We start from the raw sequence: 21,133 nt of genomic DNA on the forward strand, positions 1-21,133 counted from the left end.
AAAGACGAATAGTTGAGTTCAGTTCACACAGCTTTGTTGCACACAAACACATTAGGAATGAGGCTTTGTAAGTTAAACTTAAATAAACTTGCAAACAGACTGACTACCACGGTCATACATGTTAACACTGTGGCTGTTCTCTCAAAATGGCACTGCTGCCTACACGTGCTAACTTATATGCACATGCCTACATTTGGAAATGCTCCTTAAAGGGTACATACACACACTGTTCTACAGACAGGATGTAAGAAGCTTGGAGGGTGCTGAATTGTCACCTCTCAATAGGCGGCCTGCACGGGGGAGCTCTGGTACACCCACTGTTTATATATCGGATCACTGTTGGCATTTGTAATCACTTGGGAGTGGTCCTGGAGACCACAGATAACACAAAGAATTGTAAAACTGAGAGTATGAATAGCACTTGACATCTTTTTAACATAAATGAGCTTTGGACTGTCCTCTTTGTTCCACTGACCTTGAACTTTCTCTATCACAGAGATAGTTCCCATGCACAATGTGATGCATCTGTCACATATAGTGCAGGGTATTCAGAGAAGTGTAGAGACCCGGATTCAAGGATATCTAGTCTGTAGATCAAAGCAGCTGCCTTTTCATGAAAGAAATTGAGAGCCATGAACCCTATAATCCTGTGGTATTCTCTTGCAGAAGTCTGACTGAATGGAAAAGATCAGAAAGAAGTCCAGATGCAGGTCTACTTTTTCTTAAAGTATACCTTATGTCTGGAGGTATCCAGAAGGCAACATAGGAACTATATCCTTTGAGGAAAGGAGTCCTGTAAGATTTTTGAATGTTGACCTGTAATCCTTGATTGTGGAGATTTCTTACCCACTTGAGGAACTCGTGACACTTGGAAAATACTCTGCAACTGTCTACGTTATAAAGAAAAATGTGAAAACCCTACCTGTGGTGGGGAACATTTTTCAAGTCTAGAGTTACCAAAAAACATAAGAGGAATGTGTAGTGAGACAGTTTGTAGGCGCATCATTAGAACAGGTTGAGAAAGAAGTCTTGAAGTGGTCTCCAAGAGGGATCCTCCTTTGTTACCAGAATGATTCTTGAATAAAAATGTTTTCCCCACTGATCTGGGGAACTGGTTGTATGAAAAAATGTTTGGTTGATGACTGGGGGAAATGAAGTCTGATTGAGAGGATGAGTGGTGATCCTGGAAAGGAGGGAGGCTTGCCCACTGCCATCTGTAACCCTCTTGAACAACTTTTAGAACCCATTAAAACCCATTTGTCTGAAACAGTTTTGATAACAAGCAGTAAGGTGGGGAGCCACAGACAGATTTAAATGTATGTGTTTGGGGGGCGGGGGGATGCTTTTTCTGGGAGGTTCTCACCTTCTTTGAACCTTACTGCCAGATTTTCATGTACGTCTGGTTGTTAGAAGCTTGTTGAGGCTGTTCAGATTGCTTTTTTTGAAAAGGAATTTCAGTTTGCAGCAAAGTTTTAGCAAACTGAGAGAAGGAGGGATGAAATCTGAATAACCCCTTGAATCAGTTTCCCTCTTTCACGAGAAGCTGAAGGACAAAACAAAGCCTCATTATCCAAAGGAGAATTTCAAATGTTACTTTACATCTTCTATACGAGGCATGTTTAGTTACCTAGAAAATAGAAGAAGTTAAATAATTCAAGGAAGACTTACATTCTATAGAGGGAAAACAGGCATTAGTGTTCTACATAATGTCAAAATTCTAAGGGATGAGGTGGCATAATACATTATTGTCCCAAATCTGTCAGTATCTTCCCATCCTTGTCAGATTGAGAAGAATTAGCATTAGGTAAATGTTTTGTAGCTGTAGCAGGACGTGACACACAAATAGTTGCAGGATTAGATAGGGGATTGGAAAATAAATATTGATAAGACTGGGGAATTTTATAAAGTCTGTATCTGCCTTTTTAGGGGCCATAGGTTGACTGTCGGCCATATTGCAGGCAATTATAGCATTGGCCCTCTAAAGCTAATGAAAGAGGAAGAATAGCAGCAGGTTGTGGAAATTCAACTTGTACTAAATCATAGCATTTCTTTAAAGAAGTTAGGAAATCTGTTCCTACTTAAACATCTTATTCCAGAAATAGTTTCAGAAATACTTCCAAAGGGGACTCAGAGGAAGCACTTTACTCAGAATCAGGTACTTGGGCAAAAAAATGAGGACATGTCATTTCCCAGTTCCTTTTATGAGCATTATGTAGGGAATCCTCAGGAACTGAGGAGACTGTCATCCTACAGATGTTTTAATGCTTGTTATAAACATTGAGCCAAACCAGTATTCTTATCTGCAGAAAAAAGACATTTTTATAGGGACTTCCTTAGAAGGAGACCGATTTATTCACGGAGCTTCACCCTGGGGACCAGGTCAATTAGCTTGAATGTGCAGAATGCAGTCCCATCTCTGTTTTCTGAGACTAACAAGATTGGCTCTCCCATGCTCTCCAAGGATACCCGAGGCCATGGCTGACACTAGGTCCATGCTGCTGAAGTGGCAACATCAGAGAGATCTGGAGGACAAAGTGAAGTAGTCTGAGGTACCAGTAATGACCATAGCAGAGTCACTGACCAGTGACTGAGGCACAGACTGACCCTGCTGTGTTGGAAAGGGCTGCTAATTGTGCTATTCTTATGCTGTTCTTTGGTTCTGTCAAAAAAGGAGCCAGATTCCCAATTAGCACAGCCAGAACGAGTCGGTGATGGACATGTCACAAAAATACAAGATAAACAGTTGGACTAGACAGTCACAAGTCAGTTCCGTATAACACAAATTTACCACCAATAAATGTTTCTCCCAAACATGCACATTTTTCATAGAAAGTAACATATGAAACATTGCCCTGAAAAGGGAACGTATCTCCCATCAGTGGAAGACGTACGTAACACTGATCCTCTGAAGCCCTGCAGGGGACTGCTCTGTAAGGGTGGCAAAAAAGCCCTGAAGCGTTTGGCACCCAGACTGCTGTTTTTTTTTCCACTTTGAAGGTCATGCAACCAGCAGCCTGGGAGAAGCTGGAGGGAGCCCAAGACTTTGGCAGACTGGTCAAATGTATACTAGGCAGGAGAAACCCATGTAGCTTAGCTACTGCAGCAGAGGTTTATGAATGAACATCTCTCAATGCATGTTATCATAATAGTCTCATCAGTTTTTTTTTAAGCTAATGATGTGATTAATCTTGTTTGACAGTTGTTTTACAATTAATATCTCAGCATAAGGGCTGCCATATACTTTTACTAAAGTTCAGGCCCCTGCATAGAGACACCTACATCACTGAGGTGTGTGGTAGCTTTTGTAACCCTAAAATGTTAAAGGTCGATTTTTTTGTTCGGCCATGTTTCTAAGATGATTTGGTGATGACCCTAAGCATGATCCTTGCTTTCAAGAATTAACCTTTTTAATGACTGATAGTGTTTAGTCGGCTGCGGTGGTGCAGCAGTTAGCATTATCGCCTCACAGCAAGAGGCTCTCTGATTTGATTCTCTGCTGTGGTGCCTTCTGTGTGAAGTCTGCATGTCCTCCTCGTGATTGACTGAACATTAAAAGACATGCAAGTAGGTGTATGAGTGTGTGTGTGCCTTCTTTGAAGGTTGGGTGCCGGGCTGGCAACTCGACACCGTAAAACTTCACGTCAATCATAAGCAGACCAGTGATCTGTTGTGGCAACCCCTAACCGGGAAAAGGCGAAAGACAAAAAAGACTGATAGTATTTGCCAAAAAAACAAACAAAAAAAAAAACAAAAACAGAAACTCTAAATTATTGTTCTAATTGAGATTGATTAGAAGTTGGTACAAAAATAAGTAAATGTTTAATCCATTTATAGCTCAGAACGGGCTGGCAACTCGACACCGTAAAACTTCACGTCAATCATAAGCAGACCAGTGATCTGTTGTGGCAACCCCTAACCGGGAAAAGGCGAAAGACAAAAAAGACTGATAGTATTTGCCAAAAAAACAAACAAAAAAAAAAACAAAAACAGAAACTCTAAATTATTGTTCTAATTGAGATTGATTAGAAGTTGGTACAAAAATAAGTAAATGTTTAATCCATTTATAGCTCAGAAATTTATTGACATCATGGGTCAAATAAAGCCCGTTTTTCCAAAGAAGAAGGGTTTACAGACCATATTTCCCAGATAAATGCATACAAAGTAAGAAACACTTTTGTGTAATAAACTATCAGCCTCGTACTCTGCTTTAGCTGTTAAGAAAGATAAAATTGGCGAAGTCTCAATAAAACAGATATTGACATTTTCTCTGTTTCCCAGTGTGTTCTCTCTGTAACCAGAGCTACAGCTCTATCATTCGTTGCCCTAGGAGATGCCCCCTGCCAAAGCTGAGGACACAAACTGCAGGTTACTTTCATTCATGCAATGCAGCAAACAGCTACCTGTTTGCTACATAGCATGAATGAAAGTATTGTTGCATTGCAGAAGTCAGGGTGTGAACACGGCAAAGATCCGTCTGTATGTGTACATGCACAAGAGCTCTTTACTGTCTTCTCATAGTGGGGCTTGTTTAAGTAGCCACAAAGGTATGATCGTGCCTGCTTAAATACCTAGTAAGAATGTTTACACTTCTAGCCAGGGAGTAAGTGGTACCTTAGCAAAGACACAGATGACATCCCATAACAATGTCCGTGCTAAGGAGCTGTCTCCATCACCACCCCCTTGCTATGACTTTCTTTGACACAAGGCTTATACTAGTCATCTTGCTACCTAGGTTGTTTATACCGATGACAACTATACTACTGTTATTTCTCATCTAAGTTCAGGCTAAAAGTATCCTTTATTAGATCCCTGGACCTCTGCCACGTGGTAAAATTATATATGTTTTTTTTTTTTTTTGGGGGGGGGGGGCGTTTTTCTGGCCCCAGCCCACTGGCCATAAAGACTGCCCAATGATTCACTGGCTTGTTTCACGGCATTGTGGGATCACACAACAGTTAGGGGAAACTTCACCACAATCTGTGCATATCTGATTTCAGGGGATTTAAATATTAAAACTACAAGAAAATGAGCCCAAGTCCTCAGACTACCTGTGTCGCATCTCCAGCAAGTGAGGGAAGTTTTAGGAGAAATTACTCCCAAGGTTTCTCAGAGTTTAGAAATACATGAACAAAAACTTCACCTATAGCATCCTGTAGCAAATTTGGGAATAGAAATTTAAACTCTCTCCATTTGGTCAGAAATATTTATCCGTAAATCTGTCAGCTAGGACAGTTTGTAGGCTTCAACCAGGATTAATCTAGTTGAAAAAAAAAAGTATAGTATAAAGCAATGAAAGAGTCCCTTAAAGGTGCAACATCACTTCTCAGATCAGTCCACCAATCTGTCGGGCTTGACCAGTCAGTTCTGGGCGTAGGTCCCATCTTATTCTTGGAAAAGAGGGAAAGGACCTTATTGACCTTGGACTGCTCCCATAGTTACAGATCAGAGACTGAGGAAGCAAAACTCTTCTATTAACTGGGCTGAAGATAGCAATCTGCCCTCCCTGAGTAACTGCTACAAGCAGTCTAAATCTGAATGCCTGTTCAAAAGGGAAAAGTGAGTGTTAAAAAAATTGGAAGGGTGCTGGTGGTAAAGTGCACATCACAGTATTTGTGTATATGACAGATTAACAAATCAGTAAATATTATTCAGGACTTTATGTAAGCAGTTACAGATTGTATTGGTAAATTTAAATTTCTAAGTGTGTGTGCACATGTGTGTGAGAGCGAAGGATATGGGGGGGAAAAAAAAGTCTGGCAAGTTTGTCGTCCTTTTATTGCTTTCATCCATCCAGTCCTGTTGAGTTGTGTCTGACACCTACAACAGCTTCAGGAACAGCTGCTGCCATCGATTGAGTTTCTAATTAAGTAGAGAATGGAAGTAGATTTCCAGGCTTTTTTTCTGTAGTCAGGCATCTGCTCTTTTTGCTGTGAGTAAACTCACCATGTACTTAGCTGTTAACACCGTGGCTAGTACAGCAAGGTCGGCAAGTGCCAGACTGAGCTACACTTCATCACTTCTGGCTTTACCTTAATTAATTTGCAGAAATTCCAGTGTGACATTCTGTACTGCTACTTACAGTGGTTCCAACCTTTTTGGATTGTTTGTCAAGGAAAAAGCTGGGGAAGACTAAAAAAAGGATGGTTTGAAACCCTTACAGCTGTTGCTGTCAAATTTACGAGAATTTGCCCCTTTTTCTGCAATGCAAAAAATAGCCAGGAAGGAAACAGTATGGGCATGGTGGTGGCTTTCTTGCTGCTCCCCAGCTACTGATGAGAATTTTTATCGCAACCACAGGTTTTGGATTTTGCAGGCCCCCCCCCCCATTTGGGGAGCAGCAGCAGCAGGCACACGGTGGTCTTGCCTGACTGCTTCTTTCTGGTAGCAGGCAGGGGACCATCTATCTGCCATCATGAGAGACCATCACATATAGCAGGTGGATTTTGTAGATTATACCCAAGAGACAATGCAATTCTCCTTCTCTTCCAACCCGAGCCTCACTCCCTAACCAGTGTCCCACTCCATCAGAAGAAGGCAATGCTGAATAAAGTTTCAAAATTCTGCTTAAAGTACCATCTAGTACTCCAGATTATTTTTCTAAAGACCAAGGACCTTGGGCCCAGCTCAGGTCTGTAGCCAGAGGAATAAAACCCTGATGCAGCACATGTGACTCTAACTTTGAGTAGCAGCAAGGATCTGGAAGAGCCAGAAGGGGAAGAATGGTGAATGAAAAGCCTTTTTGACTCTCCAATGTGTGTGTGTGGGCTGGAAGATCCCAAGCCATTACTGGTACTTCTCATAGATTGCATGTGTTTGAGAATGAGCATATTAGAGCTGAGCGTAGGTCGTCTCCACAGTGAGGCAGGTGCCACAATAGTCACAGAGTTAGGGCAGTCTTAGAAACACCCTTATTTTATTCATTCATGATTGCTCTTTTGACCACATTAGTTTCACTAGGCTAGTAGCCTGTTTTAGGGGAAACCTGAGGTGGTGTTCACACTGACTAGAGGAATTTTGCCGAAGGCACCAAGGAGTTTCCCTTAGTCTTTACGATAACCACCATATAATCTTTTATATTCACCTGTGCTACCACCAAATCAAGTGGATGGGGCCACAGTTTAATACCTCAACAAAGGTTTGTCACACTAAGAAATGCAGCAGCACCCTTTTCCCATGCTGCACTACATTAATCCAAGCATCTGGGATATGAATGGAACCCACAACCTTCTGATCTTCCAGTGCAAAAGGTGTCTGCTACCTACTGAAACACTGGCAGTGCACTTAACACTAATAACACACAGCTTGTACTTAATGGAGCTGCTTGGGGGAGGGTACTTGTATAGTTGCCAGTCTGAGAACAGCCCAGAAAGGGCATCAGATGGCCCTGGACTCGAAGAAAAGACTGACTTAATTCAGTTAGGAGGTAAGAGTGCACACCGCAAGCAGAAGCTTGATCTGAAGGCTTGGATGAGGGTAAGGTCATAAAAAGTTATTGGAGCTGCCTGGATGACTTCCCCCCCTCCAGTGGACATCTCACTCCTGTTCTGTATTGTGTATAGATTCAGTATGCTGGTTGCACTGGCTGAGACTCATTAGCAGAGGCCTGATGGTGGGGAAGCTCAGAAGAAAAAGTAATATAGAGGATTATGATCAGGTCTCAGATCCCAACTAACTTGTGTGTTTTGGGCACCAGAAAATTCACTGAATTTCTTGGTTTCCATGTCAAGAACACATAAGGATTATGATCGATGTGACCTGATCATAATTCTTTGTACTCCGTGGAGCTTTATTTGCCCCACGTACAACATGCTCCTACACTTTTTTTCCTGCAGTGACTGAAGTGCTTCATGGGCTTAAAAACTTTTGAAAGCTGTTAAGAAACTGAACCAGAACTACTAAACAGACAGCAAGCAGAACAAAGGTAAAAAAATAACACTCTATTGTATCTTTCGGCTTTTCCCGGTTAGGGGTCGCCACAGCGGAATAACTGCAAATATTTGTTCCTTCGCTTTGCAAGGGGGCAAGTCCCTGCTGCCCACTCACACCTCCCAAATTAAATGTACCAACTCCAATATCGCACTACATTGAAGAAAGAACTTCTGGTTGGCCACTTGTCATATAGTTAAGATGCGGTATTTATTATGCCTGCCTGTAAAACATGTTTTCTTCAGTAAGTGTTGCACTCCTTCCTTATAGTGTATCTGAATATTTAATCTGCATGGGTTTCAATCATGCTTATTTACCACATGACAACATGCCCCCTTTCACCTGTCAATCACTAAGACCACACCCACATCCGTGCAGAACTATCTGCGAGGTACTACACTAATACAAAGCCAAACGGTGAAACTGCAGTAAAAGAAAGAATGGAAAAGGGCATTAAAAGTGGCTGCACTTACTAAACAGCAGCATTGAAACAGAAAATGTCAGTGTTGAACATTACTTGCTTTTGTGTTTCCATTGTTAACAGGAAAGCAAACCCATAGTACTTAGAGTTGTACGTTGGAGAGTCAAGTTTAGCCTGGTTCTCTATTTATACTTGTCATGCTAGTGACACAGCTAAAATAGCTTATTTTATACAAAAAAAAATGAAATTATTTACTTTTTACGTTTTCTAAAATAAAACAGTAAGTTGTAGGATTAAATAGCAATTATCAAAACAAATAGTAATTTGTCTAATTTTAATTGTAAAATTAATGTGAAGGAAAAACATTTTTTCATAAGTTTACATGTCTAACTTTAGATGTTATGTGATCCTATCTCGCCTACATTCTGACTGATGGGTTCGGAGCCGATCCCTCGGCTCCGACTCGGCACGCTTATGCCAAAGAGCGAAGTCTCTTATTGGCTGAGCTTACTATATCCCAGGATGCACCACTACCAGTCCCCCAGATCTCGTTTGCCGCTAACTAGCAAAGACGTGGTCTCGAGCTGGCTGAGCTAAGTAGTGTCTTTTCACTAACTTTTTCTGTCAGAAATTTGCTAATTCTTTAACAAAAGCTGTTTTAACGGCTACTCTGTGCTGTTGTGTGTGTTTTGAAAATTTTTTGTGGAAAATTTGTGTGTGATTGGTGTTTGTTCTGGCTACAGGCCCCCTTGATCTGTAGGGCCTTCCCTGTCAGTCAATCCCTTTGAACCTTTAGGGGTTCTTGGATTCCCTTAGATATATTTACTGTTGTATGTCTTCAGTTGGCCTTAATTTTATTGCGGGCTGTCATTCTTAACGGCAAGTTAATCTTTGTAGTGTCAGTCTATTTCAAAAGAGTTTTGTCTGTGAGAGAGTTACTCAGTTCTACTTATGTCTCAGGCTCCTAGGCCTTCGGGCTTTAAAAAGTGCTCTAAATGTAGTTTTAAAATGTCTATCACGGATGACCACTCTCTCTGTGTATATTGTTTGGGCGCCAAACATTTGCAGGAGTCCTGCAGCGTGTGTCACGCTTTTTCCTCGAGGGTCCTCCAAGAGAGGAAAAATAAGCTTATATTGAAAGGCCTTATAAAACCCTCTTTTGAAGAAGCTTTAGCATCCTCTCCTTCTCCTGCTAAAAAGAAAAGGGCGTTGGCTCCGACCAGTCCGTCGGACCCGACCGCCTAAAGACATAGACAGGCTTCTCCTTCGGCTCCAAGGACTTCGGAGCCGAGGGCGGAACGGTCTGCCTCGATGCCTCCAGTCTCGACTCCCTGGCTTCGGGCCGATGGCTGGGGCATCGAGGCGGGTCACCTTCATCGGCTCCACTGATCTCGGAGCCGATGAAGGTTGTCCGCTCAGACACTTCCTCCTCGGCACCGATGGAAACTGGTTTGTGCATTCCTTCGGCGCCGATAGTTATCGAGTCGCCTCGGAGCTGGTCCCCTAGCCCCTTGGGGCCGTTGGAGAGGCCAACTCGAACCCGTTCAGTCTCCTCTAGGTCATCGAGGATGTCAGATTCGGACATAGACAGGGTGCTCCAAAGACTGTTCCAGTTCCCAGTCTTTCAAAAATTTGTTTCGGCTCCGACCCAATTGGCTTCGGAGCCGATAGCCCATTCCATTGCCATTCCTCCTCCGACCGCTTCGACTCCGTCGGAGCAGGTGCTGTTGGAGCCGGTGGAGATCCTAGGGTCGGCTCCGACCCTTACTCCAACCCCGGCCTTCGGGTCCGAGTTTGGCACGCGGACTTCTTCGGCCGGACCCGGGGGTGCCATTTCGGGACCAATGCTGTCGGTTCCGAGCCTCCCTCTCGGTGCTTCGGCTGCGGGACTTCCGTCTGCTATCATGGCTCCGGGGACCGGACACTCCCAGGATTCTGGGGGTCCGGCTTTCAGAGCTATGAGGAGTGCCTTGGCCAAGTCTTCTTCGCCATCTCTACGGCTTTACCGGCACCTTCCTGGGCGTGGAGACTGGGTCTTTGGCAGTTCCCCTGTCCCTAGGCAGCGGAGCCCGGGGCCTGAGGTTACCCCACTGGGGTTCCCCTCCTCCTGAGGGTTCTTGAGTTGTCTTGGAGGAGCCCCAAGGAAGAGATCGTGCAAGAGGAAGCACGTGGACTCCCCCGAGTCTCTTACATCGGACACTGATCTTGATGATGCGGAGGGGTCCCCAAAGTCGTCCTCGGATGATGTCTCATTCGCAGACATTTTAGAGATCCTTAAACAACGAGGCGGCTGGATATCCAAACCCCCCACTGCTGATGAGTCAGTGCTTCTCAAGGCCTTTGGTGCTCAGCCCTCCGCCTCCTGGGTGTCTCCGCCCTTCGATGAGCTCCTGGACTTAGTTTGTCGGAGGGCGTGGGAACATCCAGATACTGTGGAACCAGTGCCTTCTTGCCCTAACAAATTTTTGTCTGCCCCACCCGAGAAGGAGTTCTTGACAAAAGGCGTGGCTGTAGATGCCATGGTGGTGGCATCTGCTACACAACAAGACGTGGCAGAGGCTTCAACGTCTGTCCATCCTCCTAATAAGGAGTCTAGGAGCATGGACCGGTACGGGAAGCGCACCCTGACTTCAGCGGCCTTTACACTAAGGTCCCTGAACTATTTGGCACATTTTACCAGGCTACAGAGGGATCTGGTCAAGGAGCTGTCAGATTCCCTCTCAGGTAACCTACCTGAGCAGCTAGCCCAGTCGGTTAGCTCTCAGTTGGCTATCCTTACCTCGATTTCTAACTCGTCCATGAGGCTCACTTCATATGCGGCCGAAGGCGGGCGGCAGGCACAGGCGTAGCTCACGGAGACAAGCCTGGCTCCGTTTGTGTCATTCGCGGAGGCCTTCAAGTCTTCCTTCGCCGGCGCTCCCTTTGATGGGTCCTCTTTGTTCAGACCTAAGGTAAAGACACTCTTACCGCTGTGAGCAAGAGGGAAAAACTTTATCTGCCGTGCGTGCCGTTATTCCACTCCCTTCGGCCTTATCCCAAGGCTAAAGGAGGAGGGAAGATGTGGTTCCGCAAATCACGGAAGTTTTTCCTCAACAGCAGGAAGATTCCCCTTCCAGAGGCAGAGGACGGGGCAATTTTTCTAGGAGACGCCGTCCCAGAGGCGGCAGAGGGCCCCGCAATTCTGGAGACCGCGAGTCCTTTCGTGGCTCTTCAGCCTCCCACACTTCATGAGGGATTGCCCGGCTGTGCTGCTCGGAGCCAGTCGGGTGCCGTTGCCAAGCACCTAAAAGCCTGGGAGTCTATCACTCAGGACAGATGGGTGCCGGATTATTGCCGGAGGTTACACCATTCCCTTCACACACTCACCCCCACCGTCCAAAAATCCCGGACCCACCACCCAGTCAAAGGGAAATTGCAGCCGCAGAAGCTTCAAAGTTGCTAGAAAAGGAGTCATCCAACCGGTCCCCACAGACCAGATCGGATCCGGAAATTACTCAAGGTTCTTTTTAGTGCCAAAAAAGACAGGGGACCTGAGACCAATATTGGATCTCAGCAAACTAAACCAGTCCGTCATGAAGTCCAAATTCGAATGGTCACTTTACAATCCATTCTCCCATTGTTGGAGAAGGATGTTTGGATGTGCTCCATAGATCTCAAGGACGCCTATTATCACATACCGATACATCAGGCGTCCAGGAGGTATCTGCGCTTCAGCCTGGGAGACAGTCATTTCCAATTTTGTGCACTGCCCTTTGGTCTCACCACAGCCCCCAGGGTGTTCACCAAGTGTTTGGCAGTAGTGACTGCTCACCTGAGGAGTCTTGGATTCCAAGTGTTTCCCTATCTGGACGACTGGCTCCTGACTGCCACCACCAGGCATCTACTAATAGACAACCTAAAAGCCACCATCTCCCTGGGTGCTTCTCTGGGAATTACATTCAATTGGTCAAAGTCTGTCTTGCTGCCCTCTCAGCGCATAAGATTCATAGGAGCAGAGATAGACTCAAAATTGATGCGCGTCTTCCTTCCCGAAAGGATTCAAACTTTACAAGGTCAAGTCCAAGCCCTGCTTCCAAGATCCAAAGCCCCAGCCAGGATGGTCCTGCAACTTTTAGGTTCGATGTCTGCCACGGTTCTCCTAGTTCCACTGGCAAGATTGCACATGAGGATTCTTCAGTGGCTGTTATCGACACAATGGTCTTTTCAGAATCTCCCCCTCAATCATCTCATACTGATTACAGAAACGTGCAAACGGGACCTCCGCTGGTGGCTTCAGCCATCCAATCTGAATCAGGGAAGACCTTTTGTTATCCCCCCTCCGGTGGCCACCCTGACAACGGATGCTTCCCAGACAGGGTGGGGGGGGCATTGTCTGGGCAGGTTAGTTCAGGGTTCTTGGCTTCCAGACGAAACCTTTCTCCATATCAATGTATTGGAAATGAGGGCTGTACTCCTGTCCCTACAGGCCCTCCACAAGTTTCTCCCTCAAGGCATTATCGCTATCCACACAGACAACATGTCGGTGGTCTGGTATCTAAACAAACAAGGAGGGACCAGATCTTACCCCCTTTGCAGAGAGGCCATGAGGGTGTGGGAATGGGCTGTAGCTACCAACCGTTTCTTGGTAGCGACCCACATTCCAGGGAAATCCAATATTTTGGCAGACAGATTAAGCAGGACGATTCTCTCTCCTCACGAGTGGTCACTGATCGAAACAGTAGCAGCTCAGGTTTTCAGAAGATGGGGGACCCCGTGCTGCGACCTGTTTGCAACACCACAAAACACAAAGTGCAAAAGGTTCTTTTCCTTGACTCCGCATCAGGGGGAGGCAGCTACGGATGCTCTAGCCCAACCTTGGCCAACAGGACTACTTTATGCCTTTCCTCCGGTTCCACTCCTCCCCAAAGTCATCCAGAAAGCTTCCCAATTGGGGTCCACAATGATACTAATCGCCCCGCACTGGCCTCGTCAGGTATGGTTCCCCTACCTAAAGAAACATGCTCTGGACGGTCCTTGGTTTTTGGATCTAACTCCGGACCTGCTGATTCATCAGTCAGGACGACAACACCAGTCCCTTCACACTTTGAAATTAACAGCTTGGCTCCTCCACTTCCGACTTTAGTCAGAAATCACAACTTAGACCCGGAAGTTATTCACATTTTATCTTGACCCACAAACCCACCACTAAGAAATTGTACCTCAGTAAGTGGAAGAGGTGTGCTTTTTGGGCCCAACTCAGGGGCTTAGACCCTATCACTGCCCGATACCAGAGGTCTTGAAATTTTAACATCCTTGTTTACTCAATGATCTTCAGTCTCTACTATTAAAGTCCAACTAGCAGCTATCTCCAAATTTCACGAATCCATGGATCCACCGTTGATGAGCAGCAGATTATGCAAAACTTTCATTAAAGGTGCTGTGCTGTTAAGACCCCAGTTTTTCATCCTCGCCTCCGTGGGATCTTGATTTGGTACCGTGCCTTAACATCTTCCCCTTCGAACCGGCTGCTACATGTGAGTTAAAATATCTGTCTTGGAAAACTGCCTTCTTAGTTGCAATTACCTCTGCAAGAAGAGTTTCAGAGCTTCAAGCCCTATCTATCAAACCACCGTACTTGATTTTTCACAAGGATAGAGTATCACTTAGGCCTAATCCATCTTTTGTTCCAAAGGTTTGTTCTAATCTCTGTCTCCAACAATCTCTAGAGCTACCAGTTTTCTTTCCAAAATTCTCAAATGAAGCTGAATACACCTTCCATAAATTGGATGTTCACAGGCAACTGCGCTTCTATCTAGACAGGACTCAACAAATTAAGAAAACAGACCAGTTGTTTGTGTCCTTTTCAGATAATAAATTGGGTAAAACCGTCACGAAAGCTACTATCTCCAAATGGATTAGAGATTGCATAACTCAGGCTTATTCCTCTTCAAATAAGCAACTTACAACATCTATCAAAGCTCACTCTACCAGAGCTATGGCTACTTCTATTGCTTTTCATTCCAAGCTCGCTATTTCTGAGATTTGTGCTGCGGCTACTTGGTCCAACCCGCACACTTTCATTTCCCACTATAAATTGGATGTGGCATCTAAAGGCGAGCATCATTTGGTTCCACGGTACTCAGGAGTGTTTTCCAGTGAGCCACCCAGGATTCAGGTACTAGGGACGCTGTCCCATCAGTCAGAATGTAGGCGAGATAGGATCACATAACATCTTTTAGTTATGTACTCACCATAACTTCAGATGTTTGGGATCCATCTCGCCTACATTCCTAATACCCACCCTCCTTCCCCCTGCCTTGGAGATCAGAAGAGATTGAACGGTTTGAGTTCTACTGTTTTTATCTTGTTTCATCTGGCGATGTTATATAAGCAGTGCGTGCGTGTGTGCATGTATGCGGGCAAACTAGATCTGGGGGACTGGTAGTGGTGCATCCTGGGATATAGTAAGCTCAGCCAATAAGAGACTTCGCTCTTTGGCATAAGCGTGCCGAGTCGGAGCCGAGGGATCGGCTCCGAACCCATCAGTCAGAATGTAGGCGAGATGGATCCCAAACATCTGAAGTTATGGTGAGTACATAACTAAAAGTTAAATTGACTTGTCAGTTTGCAGTATACCTTAGACAAATGATGACTGACTTTTTAAAATTCTTCTGCGCTTGCTATTGTAGGCACAGTGGTGTGCAGCAAGTAGTATTGTCGCTTCATAGCAAGAGGTTCTCATGTTTGAGCCTTGGTTAGACTGTCATCTTCCAGAGTCTGCATTTCCTCCTGTGTTTGCATGAGTTTCCTCCCACATTCCAGAGTCATGCAGTAGGTATGTGTATGTCTGGTATAAAAGAACAGCAGCTTCAGTATTAGCCACCCAGCGGAGTGAACATTGGCTATAGTTGATTGTCCTTGTTGAAGTGACACCCTGACTCCATGTGCAGAAATGGTGAAAAAATGATTATGGATGGATGTCCTATACTCCCTGCATTATACAGCAAACGTAAAGGGTGTTCAACTTCTGGTTGGCCACTTGTCATATAGTTAAGATGCAGTGTTCACTATGCCTGCCTGTAAAACATGTTTTATTTAGTAAGTGTTGCACTCCTTCCTTATAGTGTATCTGAATGTTGCATTATCACATATATTCCATGGGCACATTCCTTATGACTCTTTCATTTAGATCTCCAGGCATTTTTTTTGTTTTCCTAATATTTCAATTTGTCTAGTAGTAGTTCCACATTTCATAGTTCCTAAATGATAGTAATAGGAAAGTAAACTCTGGTATCAGTTTAAAGCAGATGTATTTTGCTGTTTGTTTCTCCTCCCTGTATCACTGAATGGCATCCTAGGGACTAAATATGGAGTTGAATCTGCTGCGAACTGCTGTAAACAGCTGTGTGCTAACTGTTTTGCTTTTTACCCATGGTATGTTTCATACTTGTTTTCGGGTACTTGACCCACTACCTGTGTTGAATGCTTTGTTCTCCAATGTAATTTCTTAAATGCAGACATGCCTAAATGTTTAGGTCTTGCTTTTCTAAGTACTTGTGAAGGTGCCCCTTGTTACTGTCTTGCTTCAAACTTTCCAGTTGTATGCCATTTCATGCCACACCACTGCCTTTTTTTGTGCTTGCAGTTATGACATTAAGTGCAGAGTAGTATTTTGATACCACTTTACAGGTTTTGCTGTCCATGGAATAACACATACCCTTTGATTTCAGGGATAAACTAGTAAAGATGTTGGTAGAGATACTGACCAGTCAGCTGAAAGAGAAGGTGCTTGTGGTGTTGGCATTACGACTAGTGTATGTACTGATGTCGAAGTATGAGTGGCGTGTTTCATTTGCAACGGAAGGAGGAATCAGTGCTGTTCTTGCCTGCATGCAGGAGTACTCCAACTGTGCACTTATTCAGTGGTCTGGCCTCACGGTAAGCTTGTTTATAGATAACCTCTCTTCTTGATGTTGAGTCTTAAAATGTCAGTACTACTTTGCAGGATCATAAACATTTGGTCTGTTTTGCTTAATTCATTGTCTTTTAAATGGGTGTGTGACAGTACACAGACAATGCATGAAAGTACTCCAGTAGAACTTCTAAAGTGGTTCCATCTAGTGGAGTAGGATTTGGGGGGGGGTCTATATTTTCTTAACAGATAGGTAAAAAAAACTGAGCTATAGCTTTGTTGACAGTGCACCCTATAAGCTACACAACATCCCTTTTCTCATTTATTGTGAGCTCATCTCTAGAGTTCCCTTTTTGTTCCTAACATTTCACCATCTGGATCTCCTAAGAGTCACTGTAAGGGAGAAGCTGCTTAGACCATCTGATGTAGTTGCATTTTTGGACACTTGACATTCTCCTGTCAGTCAGCACTATGCTGTAGGTGAAGTCAGGTGAAAGAACAGAACGCAAACAATGCCAGTTGGATCAGTTGCTGAAAGGCAGTTATTGGAAGAAACAGAAGATGAGGAAGTCCATTCCAAGGGAGTCATGGTCATTGCTCTTTATAAAAATTGATCAACACTTCCTTTCCTACTGGATTCCATCATTTTTGAAGTTACCTTATCCGTGTGGCCGGCTGCCTATTTTACCTTTGTCTATCAGGCTAAGGGTTTGTCATTACTTTCTTAACTAAAGATGCATTCTGCCATAGCAGTAGTAACTTCTGTAGCTTTCTTTAACCATGTTTCTTTAGATGATCTGCTCAACAGCTATATGGTCTGTAGTACATACACATGTGTTTCTTATTACAAGCTTGCCCCCCACAGTCCAGGTCTAGAACTGCTTTTGCCTCTGACATTCCCAGAGTAACCTTCCATAGTATCATGTGGGGATTTTCTTGCTGGGAGCTCTTTCCCGTGAGTTGAGGCAGATGGAAAAGATGACATCAGATGTGAAAGTTATGTACTTACCATAATGCTAGATCAATGTCTTCCTTCTGTCTCAACATTCCTACCTTTCATACCCCCTTCCAAATTGTCATTATTTAATTGCTCCAACTGGACCTTCCTTGAGTCTTTTTTTGCAACTCTAGCTGGTTGCTGTGTGTGGTTGCAGTTTTTGCCTTGTTAGTAGTATCCTGTTCATTTTTTTATTTGTTGGTAATATATTTGGGGGGGGGGGGGATGTATATGAGGACAGAGTTGCCGGCATTGGATCCAGGAACCCATGAGCCGAGACCATTGGTTTAACCACTTTTAAAAAATAGTGTGTGGAATCCACTGCAAACATTCAAGTCAGGTTGGATGGTATTACATTTATGGGATCTTACCCTTATGAACATTGCAGTTTCTGTAAATTTGTTCCCAAACAGTTCTCTTTCACTTCTTCCAATTGTTCTAGAGTGTTTGATAGTCTGGTTTATGGTAACTATAGCACAGATTGGATTATTTACGTGGCTATATGCACATGCTCTGCATTTTATGTGGGACAGGTAACTGTAGCAACGATTGAGTTATTTACATGGCTACATGCACATGCTCTGTATTTTATATGGGACAGACTGCAAGACCCTTTCAAATTTAGAATATCAGAACACTTAAGTGGTATCAGGTGTGCTAGAACTACAAATGCCCTTTACAAACATCGTCTTAAACGTACAACTGCTAAATTTACTTTCACTATTATTAAGATTCAAAGTAAAAATGTAAATCAAGATGCATTACATTCCCTATTAAATTTTACTGAAAGTAAATGAATTATTAAGATGGGGGCGTTTTCCACAGGAATTAATGAACAATTGTGAGCAATTCATTATCACATTTAAGTGCACTGATGTTTGATGTGTGTATGTATCTGTGCACCACAGAATTTTTTTGTGTTAGCACTGATGAAGGCTATAAGCTGAAACTGGTATGCTGTATACACTGTGCGGTGTTTAGATTTATTTATACACTTTTTAGTGTTTGGAACATTTTGATGTTTCAGTAAATTTACTTTGATGGAATGTTTTCCACCTTCTGTATTTTTATTTTCGTTATGAGAGCCTAAAATCTAATTTTAAATTGAAATTAAATTTTAAATAGAGTTGCTGGCTACTGAGACTTGTCTGCATTTATCAACTGGACACAATCTGATTTAAGTACATTTTTCTCTGCACTTATTTAAGATTTGAGTCAGTAAATATTGTGTGTCTTTGATTCAGTAAATATTGTGTCTCTGTCTCTCTGCAGTTAATTCCCCACCCCCTCCCTGTTTCCTGTTATGGTGTTAATCTTGGTGGCTTTGGAATTGCCCACCCCTGCTGTAAATCTCTTTTTGCACACTCCTCCTGGACCCATCTCATTTGCTCACTCAACTGAGTACAGTGAGATCATATTTTGATTTTGGATACTCCTACCAGTTCCATCTCCTCTGCGGTGTACAGAGAGAGCACTTGGGAAGGACATTCCCCTATAGTATCTTAATCTGCTCTGTGTCCTCCATCTCAAAAAAAAAAAAAAAAAAAAAAAAAAAAAAATTTGCACTTCATCTGCTTTTCTGTATTTGTGTTCCTTCCTACTTTATTACCTTATTTTGCTTTTGCCTCTTCTTAAAAGTGCTCAGTTGAATTTATTCTGCTGCCTTTATTACTGCTTGTTAGTAGCCTGATTAAATTGTAACTGTTATTCTAAGGCCCTTGGTTTAAGCACTTGGGCTTCAAACCAATTGTTTTACATTAAGAAGGTTTATGGTCTGCACTGTTGTGGCAGGACAGGTAGCGTACATCCTTCTAAGTTGGGAACTGCTAATTAAAGGCTCAGTGTCTGTTATTCTAAAAGTGTACTAGTTCTGGGTTAAGCACTTGGGCTTCAAACAGTTGTTTTACATTAAGAATGTTTGTGGTCTGCACTGTAGTGGCAGAACAGGTAGCTTACATCCTTCTAAGTTGGGAACTGCTGATTGAAGGCTCAGTGTCTGTTATTCTAAAAGTGTATTAGTTCTGGGTTAAGCACTTGGGCTTCAGGCCAGTTATTTTACATTAACAAGGTTTGTGGTCTGCACTCTTGTGGGAGGAGATGCTAGATTCTGCCCTTCTGAGCTGGGAATTTCTGGTTAAAGGCTTATTGCGCATGCTTACTTGAACTGTTTCTTTCTGAAATCGGTACACCTTGTTTGCTGTAGCATAGACTAGATTCAGGTCGGCTGGATCTAGCTTTGTTTGTATAACTTGTGCACTTATCCAGAATGTCTTTTTTGGAGAAGGTTTATCTGTACCCTAGTGGCAGGACTGTGCAGTTATAACTTGTCTGATTGAAGCCTGCTGGAACAGGGCTCAGTTTTAAGCTTTTTAACTGGTTAATTTGGTAAAGTGTTGTTTTGTTTGTATCTGCTCTATTTTCTAAAGAAGGAAAAAATACTTGTTTCCCGCCTTTCTGAACTAGTATAGTCCAGTTTTCAGGTTATTGCTGAATCCAGGGCTGTGTTACAAGTTTCTGTGTTGCCCATACCTTACTTGGTTAGAAGGAAGTTTCTCTGATCACCTGTGTGAGGGGAGCTTTGAGCAGCCTATCTGTCCCTGGAGGAGTGGTTTCAGCCCAGAAGTTAGTAGTTTATCAGCCATTTTGGGCTAATTTCTATCTCTTTCACTTCCCTGCTATAAAAACCGCATTTGAGCGGTTTTGTGCACCGGGCAGCACCATTTAGCTAGAGTTAAACTATTCTCGGCTCCACTAAGTCTACTCTTCAATTTTTCCCTTGGAGCTAGACAAACCTTCAACTTTAGCACTCAAACCATTAATTTTACAGTGAAGCACTTGCTTAAAGCTCATAGCAAGCACTAATTATAACCCTAGCACTAGACCCCCCCAAGGACAAGGCTCTCTATTCGTCCCCACCAGCCAATCAGAAAAACAGCTTACTCTACCTATTCAGGCATGTCCAAAGGGCAGTTTCCAGTGTATTCTCCAGTCCAACTGGTGAATCTGGACATTTTGAGGCAATGTTACAACTGCCTCATGTACACAGACAACCCTCTCCTCCTACCACCAAACACTAATATATGCGAGAGATGCAATTATACAGCCAGACTGGAGGCAAAGCTCTCTCAACACAAGACTGGAACTGACAGTCAAGAGGAGAAGGGTAATACTTGCAACACACCACCAGTCTCCATAGACTTAATAAACCAACACTGGCAAATAACGCACATGAATACATGAAAACATACTCAGAGGCTCTAAATAAAAATCTGCAAAAGCAGCAGAGACCTCCAAAGCAGACATCCAAGCAACCTCCACACCCCATCACCAACCATGAAAGACATACTTCACTTAATCAGTGTGCCATGCAATCACAGCCCTTAACGCAAAATAACATACCCAACACACTAGTAATAGGCGACTCTATAGTCAGGCATACTGATGTCCCACTAACTAGGCTGGACAAGGAGAAAGTGATAGTTAACTGCCTGTCAGGTGCGAGGATTCGCCACATAACACAAGCACTCAGGTCACTCCAGAACAAGTACAAATACATCTCTGTCATTGTCCATGTTGGTGTAAATTACCTAAGACGTACCTCCCTGGACTATATGAAAAGAGACATGGAAGAGCTCTCTGATCATGTAGCCTAGGCCGGTATGACCCTGACCCTGAGTAGCATCCTGCCCTCACCAAGAATGATGCCACAGTATAAAGAAAAAATGATCAATTTCAACAATTGGCTAAGTTTCTGGTGTCATTCAAAGGGGATCCAGTATCTGTCCACCTGGGATGACATGCTCGACAAGCCACATTGCTTTGCAAGAGATGGCTTGCACCTGTCACCCTTAGGCTTTTGAATACTGACCAAGGCTCTTGCCGCCCCCATAGTGCCTTT

At 43.6% G+C, this 21,133-nt stretch overlaps 1 protein-coding gene across 2 annotated transcripts in view; it reads left to right on the forward strand.

Moving 5' to 3' along the window:
• The window catches only part of CUL9 (cullin 9), a 2,881,018-nt gene that overhangs the window by 567,378 nt on the left and 2,292,507 nt on the right, over positions 1-21,133 (forward strand). For both annotated transcript variants that reach the window (XM_044060287.1, XM_044060293.1), the window contains exon 9: positions 16,057-16,264. In XM_044060287.1, coding sequence (XP_043916222.1) covers positions 16,057-16,264 — 208 coding nt within the window. The remainder of the gene's footprint in view (positions 1-16,056; positions 16,265-21,133) is intronic.

This window comes from Protopterus annectens, chromosome 1.part0, assembly GCF_019279795.1.
Source record: "Protopterus annectens isolate FY-2018-M chromosome 1.part0, PAN1.0, whole genome shotgun sequence".
In the NCBI taxonomy this organism is placed as follows: Eukaryota; Metazoa; Chordata; order Ceratodontiformes; family Protopteridae; genus Protopterus; species Protopterus annectens.